The sequence below is a fragment of the Pinus tabuliformis genome, chromosome 9, assembly GCF_031772625.1.
Source record: "Pinus tabuliformis cultivar Carrire ecotype Pingquan chromosome 9, CPIR1, whole genome shotgun sequence".
Lineage (NCBI taxonomy): Eukaryota > Viridiplantae > Streptophyta > Pinopsida > Pinales > Pinaceae > Pinus > Pinus tabuliformis.
In genome coordinates this window covers 631,472,442-631,482,136 of record NC_142307.1, presented here as the reverse complement: position 1 = coordinate 631,482,136, position 9,695 = coordinate 631,472,442, and the positions used below count along the sequence as shown (strand labels likewise).

Here is a 9,695-nt window from a genome sequence, read left to right as displayed (position 1 = left end):
AGGAATTTCATAAGGAAACCCAAAAAGGTGAAGATGAAACTGCACCAGCAATGGAAAAGGAACAAGCATGGACCGTTTAATAAGAAGACAAAAATGAAATGTTTTGTTGTAAGCCTAGCTGAGACTTAGACCAGCAGGCAAGATAAAGTTTAAGTTGTCATCATTAAGAATATATATAGTTTGTTATATAGTTGGAATTAAGGGGGAGTGGTAGAAAGGTATTAATCCCAACTACCCTCTGTTAATGCAGTAGTTAGATAGAGAATACAGCAGATGTTGAGAATACAGCAAATGTTCAAAGTACAAGTTCTAGAAGTCAGTTAGGTATGGTAGAAAATCCATTTCTCCATTAAGGGAGGATGTGAGAATAATGAAGAAATAGGATTAGTTAGTTATAGTTAGTTATGAGTTGAACAGAATAGTTGGTTGAAGTAGTTATTGAACAGAATTGAGTTTCCTATATAAGTGAAGTGTAATTGAGTAAATGATGAATAAAGTTAGTGAGTTTTATATTTTAATTCTTTCTCCCAGCATGCCTCTACTCAGAGGACATAAAGCAGCCAGTCCGGCTTTCTGCCAGCTTCAATCTTAACAAAGACAAGGTTCTCAACTGGTTGGACTATCTCACACACCCTTGTCATCCTCTAGAAGAAGTCATCGGCTCTTGGCCTGAAAAACCAGCAGCTTACAGGTAATAAGCAAACCTTTATCTGTTATAAAATATCTAAGAAAAGATTCATCTTAACCCACCATGGATGGAAAAGTTTAGCTGGTTTGACTTCAGCTTTTGTTACAGAGATATTGCGGGCAAGTACGCTCGTGAGGTGAGAACGGTGATATTAAGGCTGCTGCCTGCAATTTCAGAAGCTCTAGGGCTAGATTCCAATTACTTGAATAAAATTCTTGGAAAACATAGGCAAGTGATGAATATAAATTACTATCCTTCATGCCCAAACCCAGATCTAACTATTGGTGCAGCAAGCCATTCAGATGCAAGTGCCATCACTGTGTTAATGCAAAGCGATAATGTCAGTGGCCTGCAAGTATTCAGAAATGGAAAGTGGGTTTGTGTAGAACCCATAGCTAACGCGTTTGTGGTCAATTTGGGAGATCAGCTGCAGGTGAGAAAGAATGAGCAGATCTATATAGTTAGCTTTTCTCTCTGTGCAAGAAATTGACAGTATTCATTCAATTGTTTTGTGTGTGATCTGAATGTATTAGGTGGTGAGCAATGGGAGATTTAGGAGCGTGGAGCATCGAGCAGTAACAAATATGGACAGTGCGCGCATATCAATTCCCACTTTTTGGAATCCTGGAGACGATGCTTTTATTGCTCCTGCAGCGAGCATGGTGGATGAACAGCACCCAGCTGTGTACAGAGGATATAAGTTTGAAGAGTTCGCGAGAGCTTTCTGGAGCCAAGGATTAAAGGGAAAGAGTGTGCTGGATCGTTTCAAGATCTATTGAACAAACATTTCTGTTGTTGTTTGATGGAGCATCAAGAATTTGATTAGTTTTTGCCGGAGTAGTCTTTAACGCGACTTTTTGAAAGCTTTTCCGACGATTTTTTCCGGTGAAAATCCGGCAGTAATTTATTGGAATCCAAGTTTGATAGCTAATTTCTGCACAATGAAACCCTCCCATGGGTTTTTCAGGGTGCTGAATCCGAATATGCAGTTAAAAAACCATTTTAACTGCAACAAATCATGATTTCATCTCGATTTCTTCCGCCGGATTCCGTCACCGGAATCTCAAAAAGTCGCATTATAGACAACTCCGTTTTTGCCTTGCATTTGGCACATGCGTGGATTGAATTAAAAGAAACTAAAATCGAAAAAGCAATATCCTTGTCAATTGACCCAATGGTCCATTCAAAATTGATTGCGTGGAAAGGTTAAAATGCGATTGATTTACATTCTAAAGTTTATGTGTGAGAATTAAAAAGCATTAATTGAGTTGATTTACATATATTTGGATGTTGGCCAAAATCCAGAAGTAATATCCTTTTCAATGGACGAAATGGTGCATTAATGCTTCATTGGGTGGAAAGGATAAAATTTTATTAATTTACATGTATTGCGAGAAAGGTCAAACTTCCCAATATACTTTGCAATTTTAAATTTGATTTTGTTTAAATGTTAAAATTTCAAGTTGTTATTAGTGAGTGAAAAAATTAGTTTAAATAACACAAATTAAGATTTCACTTTAAGTTTTTCAGCCGCACCAAAAAATCCAAAAAATCACACTAAATACAACTCCTTAAAATTTTACTAATCTACAGTCGTATTTTGGAATTTATTATGTGGAAAAGGAATTAATTTTATGAAAAATATAAAAATGTTTAAAAATAAAATACGACAACCATTTGTATTTTGAAAGATATATTTGATAATTTTAATTAAGAATTATTATGTTAGAGAAAGATTTCGGGGAAAATCACATGGAATGTCATTTGTCGACGCGTTTCGAACCAACCAGTGTGGTTCATCGTCAGGACAAGTTGAAGAAACAGATCTAGCTTAGCATGTTATATAGACCGAGCAGAGCCTCCAACGGCTAGTTTGACCAAACCGCTAATATTGACCAAAGGACCTTTGGTCAATATTAGCGGTTTGGTCAAACTAGCCTCCAAAGGCTAGTTTGACCAAACCGCTAATATTGACCAAATGTCCTTTGGTCAATATTAGCGGTTTGGTCAAACTAGCCGTTGGAGGCTCTGCTCGGTCTATATAACATGCTAAGCTAGATCTGTTTCTTCAACTTGTCCTGACGATGAACCACACTGGTTGGTTCGAAACGCGTCGACAAATGACATTCCATGTGATTTTCGCCGAAATCTTTCTCTAACTTAATATGGATCACAGAAGCCTAAACTCTATTAAGAATTATTATGTAGATATTTCTATTAATTGATTTTTATTGTGTAATATTATTTAAGGTGTTTTAAAGTATTTACATGTATAATTATTAAAGTTTGTGCATGTTTGTTACTTAGGAAATCAAATTACACACAAAATTTCAATTGATTCAAAAATGTCAAAACTTAAGAGAGTTTATAGATTAAAAACAAAACATAAAGTTTAACTAGTTGGTTAGAAGGGTTTTTCTTATCCTGAAAACTAAAGCAATAAAACATATAAAGAACTAAGAGTAGAGAAGTAGATGAATATGCATGTTTACTTCTCTAAATTGGTTGTTTCAACGAGGATGGGCTCCTTGTTGTTGTCGAGGGGTTAGCTAGGATTAGGAGGTGTGTGAAAATTCCTTGAAATGTAGCAAGTGGAATTTATTCTTCTAACTTATTAATTATGCAGTTTATTTTGTTATGGAAAAATAACGAATAAATCACATTGCAATTTCTTCACAATAAAAAATGAAGTAGAAAATAAATTGGAAATTGAGAAAATAAAACACACACAAAATAAAATTGACACTGTTGTTTTTGGACAAATGTCCCCTGAAAAAACCAATGTGGAAAATCGATGCAACAGATGAGGGTTTTATTATTATTATGTAGCAGTGAAAATTATAAGAACAAACTAGATGTCAAACTAGCGATCCTCTCCTCAGAAAATACTGGAAAAATTATTGAGGGAAATTTTCCCTTCTCCATAAGCAATTTGGCAACAATCTAGCCACTTGAACTAGTTATCAAAGACCCCTATGCAAACCTCTATGCAGATGCTAGGTAGAACCTCACACGCACTCCCTGGATCTACTTATGATCAAGATGTCCTTCTTGTTGGTGCCTCTGGAAATGATTCTTTGGCCCTCTACAAAATTATCCTGGCCTCACGAACCTGAATTGACATCCTCTACAGCAACATCGAACTGCCTCAATGAGGCTCTGTGCAAGCCCCTGCACGACCTCCTGTGGAATAACTCGGCCTCTCCCAGCTGACTCTTCCAACACTCGAAACCTCCATCAAAATATCTATTGTTGTTTCGTTGCATTTTCTATTGATCTCTTGCTCAAATTTTCTTCCCAGTTGAATCTTTGCACTCTGGGAAATTCGATCTACCCACATCACCCACTCACTCGATGTATCTATCTCCATCCCAGTGTCCTGCTCTTATGATCTCTTGTTGGTGAACCAACAACCATGATTAGATCCCCATCAATTGCTAAGATCATATTAAACTCAATCCATGTGATTTTCTAGAGAATTCTCACTTTTCTCAATTAATTCCCTTTAATTAATCGATTTCCCTAAGTTAGACTTAGGCATTTTTTAATTATCGATCAATTAATTTAATTAAGTTGTCTCTAGGTGTTTTCTCTCGAAACGTTTTCTGGGTTTTGGAGATATTTTGTTTCTTATCCTTTCTGATGAAAGTCGAGACTAGAACACTTGTCCAATGCTACAAAAAATAACACTCCCTCTTAGTGAGGAAGGTGTTCTCTCTCCCATAACATCTTCCTTCACGTTGCTGATGTTTGACCTACCACTATCCACCAAGTTACTACACATACTTTGATTCATTTTCCAACGATGTAGTTGAACCATCCTGCATCTATGATGTTGTTGACACTGCATTGTGCCACCTTGCACTGCTTCCAACTCTACTCTGCACTGCAACTGATCCCATGTTATTGTTGTCATTGCAACTATTGCAAATGAGAACTTTGAATCAATTATGTCCCTCTAATGGTTTTGCAACTATCTCCTAAGTATTTGACTATAACTAGCCTCAGCACTATCTACTAAGTATCTTTCTTCACCCTGACTAGTTTTGTGCCCCTCAATAACTGATAGCAACTAGTTCTGCAATTGTCCCTCAAGATTTGATTGCATCATGTTGACATTGATCCATTTTCTACTGAAATGGGTTCTCCACTATACCCATTTTTTCTCTAAAATAGATTAACTTAGCTCTCCCTAGAGCTTTCATGAGTATATCCGGAACCTACCCTTTTGTGGGAACATGTTGTAGTTGGAATGCTCCACACTGCACACAATCTCTAATGAAGTGATATCAGGTATCTATGTGTTTCAACCTATCATGAAACATTGGATTCTCAGAGAGCCTGATGCAACTCCAATTATTGCAGTAGATATTGGTCACCTCCAACTTCTGACTGAACAAGCTGACCAACAACTTCTGAGGTCGTATAGCTTCACATGTGGTTGTGCTAGATACCATATACTTTGCTTCTACAGAGCTCGGTGCTACTGACTTCTGCTTCCTGCTACAGCAAGAAACAACACTTGAGCCAACACTGAAGAAACACCCTGATGTGCTTTTTTTGTCCACTGAACTGCCTACCCAATCTGCATATGTGAATCCACATAGTTTGACACCATTACCTCGAGTATACCTCAATCCATACTCTACTATGCCATGCAAATACCTCAAAATTTTCCTCATTGTCCAATGCACTGTCTTAGGTCCCACCATAAACTAACTGAGAGTGTTGACCATGAAGCAGATATCTGGCTTGGTGTTGACCAGATACATGAGGGAACCAATAATATGTCTATACAATGTTGGGCCAACGTCCTCATCCTCTGATGCATCAATCTTCCTCCAGTTGGTAATCATAGGTGTAGACATGGGTCTACAATCTTGCATCTTGAATCACTTTAGAATTTTTGTAGCATATCTCCCTTAACCAAGGAAGATCTCCCCATCCCTCTACAACACTTCCAAGCCTAGGAAGTAATGCATCAATCCTAAATCCTTCATGTCAAATTTTGCTGCCAAGTTCCTCTTACAGTCCTCTATGAGCCTTGATGACCTTATTAAGAAGAGGTTATCCACATACAACACTAGGATGAGTGGTTCATCTTCTACCATCAAATAGTAAAGGTTGGGATCTACGTCACTCTTAATGAATCTCATCTGCTACAAATAGTTGTCAATCTGACCATACCATGCCCTAGGAGCCTGTTTGAGCCTGTATAGAGCTTTCTTCAGTTTTCACACATGCATGCCCCTTTCATGTGTCTCGAAGCCCTCTAGTTGCTCTATATATACCTCCTCCTCTATCACCCTGATCAAGAAGAATGTCTTGACGTCCATATGGTGAATTTTCCATCCCATTTACACTACTAGAGATATACCCGACTGGATAAAAATATATTTGGTAACTGGGGCAAAGGTCTCCTCATAGTCTATCCCTTCATTCTGTGCATACCCATTTTCCATGAACATAGCCTTGTACTTCTCCACACTTCCATCTTTAGTGTACTTGACCTTATAGATCCACCGAGAGCCCACAACTGACATATCCTCAAGCCTTGACACTACCTCCCAAACATCATTTGTCATTATGGAGTTGTATTCTTCCACCATGGCATCTCTCCACACCTGATGTTGTGCAACCTCCTAATAGATGGAAGGCTCTATGACCTATGCCACTAATGCTTGGTACCTATCAGGTTGTCTACGCTTTCATTTTTTCATCTTAGGAGCTCCAATAAACTCCTCTACATCTCTCAATGTCTGACAAACTTCCCTGCTAGTTCGACCATTAGTGGTAGGAGGATTGACAAGCTCCTCATCCTGCCTTTGCTGCTCCATTTGCTACTAACTCACTGGATCTCCTGCAATTGAGGATGTTCTAGTACTCGTAACAATATTGGATCCTTGTGACTATCCTTACAGTTATCCATGCAACTATCCCTACTACTAGACTAATGGAGCTTTTGTTGGTTCACTCTAATCACCTACTGGCATCTCCCGAGATTTCTTGAAGGATTTTTCCTTCATAAGCTTCACATCCCATCTCATGATAATATTCCTACTGCTAGGAACATAGATATTATATGCCTAGAGGTTTCTCTATACCCAACAAAGTATCCCCTTTCTGCAGTTTGATCCAACTTGGTACACTTCTCATGTGGTACATGGAAATAATTTATGCTTCCTGTTAGTTTTTGTAGCATCAGATGTGTTCTAGCCTTGAAATTTTGTGGAGAGGCTAGAATGCAAGAGATCTCCAAAACTCAGAAATCGTTCTTGTAAATTCTGCCTAGAAATGACTTAATTAGATTATTAGTGAGTTATTAAATATTTCCTAACTCGAAACTTAGGGAATATGACTAATTAATTAGAATTAATTAATTTAAGGTGTAAATGTTCTAAAAACTCACACAGATTGACTGCAAGTTAATCCTAGTCATTGATTAAGATCTAATCTTGGCAGTGGAAGTCTCAACATAGGATTATAATAGGAAGTCAATAGGGCTTGGAGAAATCACTTTAGCGGTTCCATTTCATGAGTATATTGATTTCCCGAGTAGCAAAAATCAGTTGTCAGAGAGAAAGCCACTGAGATTGAAGTAGTGATTGAGGGATAGGGACACTGAAACAGAGGAAATATTTTTCTAGATCCGAGGAGGCAGCAACAAGTGAGTCGAATTATTTGTAATGTCCCTTAATAATAAATGATAAATAATAAAAATAATAAGTAATAAATAATAATAATAATAATAGTAATAAAAATAATAAATAATAAATAATAAATAATAAATAATATAATATTAAAAATACAAGAAAATAAATAATAAATAGTAATAATAAATAAAAATAAAATAATAAATAACAATACTAAAGCTCTAAATAAATATAAATAGAAATAAAACAAGAAAGCAGTAAAAATCAGTAAAGTTATCAAAAAGTAAAAACAAAAGAAATAAAACAAGAAAGCAATAAAGTTGCATGTGGACACATGGAGTGTGTGCATGTGGTTCCCCTTCCAATGTTTGCTCTATTTAATAGATGATGAGGAAGATGAGAGGCATTCCAGCATTCCATCATTCCATGATTTCATCATCCATTCTCTTGGGAGAATAGTGTTATAAGACAAAGATACCCTAGCAGTAGTACGTTGATTGAGGGGTCGAGGGTGGCCAGTTGTAGCAAGATTTTGTGCAATTAAGCCTACGGTTTGGTGGAGAGTCGTCCCCAAGACTTTGTTGCAGATAGCAGAATTCCACTAGTGTTCAACTAGTGTTCCACAGGTAAGTTGTCACTCTTTACTCATATTTTAGTAATTTAATGTTAACTAGTTGATAAATAGCTTGTTGATTATAAATCGCTTGATTAATCTAATTAATTATGTGTTGTTATTTCGGGGCTATTACATATTTGTGATGAAATAGTTGACAACAACCATAGGATGGAGGTGTTTTTTCGACCTTTAGTTTTGGATAGTTTTAAGCATTGGCAGGTCTTTCATTATGATACTCAAATTGTGAGGTTTCTTAATAATTTGCAGGAGTTTTCGAACTATGAGATGAATTGGATAGGGGAAGATATAAATGAAACCGAGGTTAGGTAGTTTTAGGAGAAAAAGTATCCCAATGGCCTTGTCCCGTCAGAGATTTTTTTTTAACAGTGTTATATTGTATAGGAAAGAAAAATGTGTTAGCGATATTGAAGAGGTGATTGAAATCAATTTGGGATCCGAAGTAACCCCCACAATAATCAAGCTTGGAAATGGTTGTTTGCAGAACTCATTGAATCTATTGTTTGGGCCCATAACAAATTGAAGGTTGCTCCTGCTATCCAGCCCATAGCCTTGAGCATTGTACAGGGACGCGCTGTAGGAGTAGCTCATTACCTTCTGGGTGGAATCGTCACAACATGGGCATTCTTCCTCGCAAGAATTATTGCAATAGGATAAAGGCTAGGAGGATTTGAAAAGTATATGGCATCAATATTTCCAAAGTTGAGGAGCAAAATCCAATTGAAAACCTTATCAACAAGTATAAAGATTATTTGCCTATATTTATGATTATTTAAATGCATACAAGGGTGATATTATTCAACATACTATCCCATTGAAGGAGGATGACAACCCATTTAGGCAAAAACTAAGGCATATGAAATTTTTGAAGAATTCTTCGGCGAAAATCACATGGAGAAATTTTTGTCGACGCGTTTCGAACCAACCAGTGTGGTTCATTGTCAGGACAAGTTGAATGAGCAGATCTGGCCTATGCACTTTAAATAGACCGGGCAGAATATCCAATGACTCAGATTACTAGAAAGACCACAACTCGATTTGGCCTGATAACGGCTAGTTTGACCATTATATTAATTAATATTATTTATTTATTTTATTTATATAACAGAAATTTTAGTTATAGAATAAATTAATCATAAAATGAATTAATTATAAAAAAAAATTAATTTTAAATATATTAATAAACTTACATTAATTCAAATTTGTTAGAAATGTATACTATAATAGGTAAAATTATAATAAGTAAATTACTAAAAATAAATAAATAATTTCAAATATATTAATATTGAACTGTTAAATAAAAATATTAGTTAGTTATGGAGTTGTCTATAATGCGACTTTTTGGAGATTCCGGTGACGGAATCCGGCAGAAGAAATTGAGGTTAAATCTTGATTTGTTGCAGTTAAAATGGTTTTTTAACTGCATATTTGGATTCAGCACCCTGGAAAACCCCTCGGACGCTTTCATTGTCCAGAAACTAGCTATCAAACTTGGGATTCCAATAAATTCATGCCGGATTTCGACCAGAAAAACCCGCAGGAAAGGCTTTCAAAAAGTCGCGTTATAGACAACTGCGTTAGTTATAACGGTTATTTTGACCTAGTTTGATAAGGTGTATTTATTTATTTATTTTATTTAAAAATGTAATAAATTAATAAATTATAATAGGTAAATCATAAAATATATTAATTTCAAATATATTAATAAATTTAAATTAAT

At 36.0% G+C, this 9,695-nt stretch overlaps 1 protein-coding gene across 1 annotated transcript; it reads left to right on the top strand.

Moving 5' to 3' along the window:
• The first annotated feature begins 273 nt into the window (after positions 1-273).
• On the top strand, positions 274-1,490 carry LOC149150216 (protein DMR6-LIKE OXYGENASE 2-like). The gene is made up of 4 exons (XM_089442736.1): positions 274-319; positions 532-691; positions 797-1,121; positions 1,222-1,490. Exons 1-4 carry the CDS (start codon positions 274-276, stop codon positions 1,465-1,467), a joined length of 777 nt encoding a protein of 258 aa, XP_089298862.1. The 3' UTR covers positions 1,468-1,490.
• The last annotated feature ends 8,205 nt before the right edge of the window (positions 1,491-9,695 follow it).

Excerpts from the sequence above, each read along its gene's own strand:
- LOC149150216 (XM_089442736.1), top strand. The coding sequence starts at position 274 with ATGTTGAGAATACAGCAAATGTTCAAAGTACAAGTTCTAGAAGTCA. Across the intron at positions 692-796 it reads GAAAAACCAGCAGCTTACAG|AGATATTGCGGGCAAGTACG; the intron begins GTAATAAGCAAA and ends CTTTTGTTACAG. Across the intron at positions 1,122-1,221 it reads ATTTGGGAGATCAGCTGCAG|GTGGTGAGCAATGGGAGATT; the intron begins GTGAGAAAGAAT and ends TGAATGTATTAG.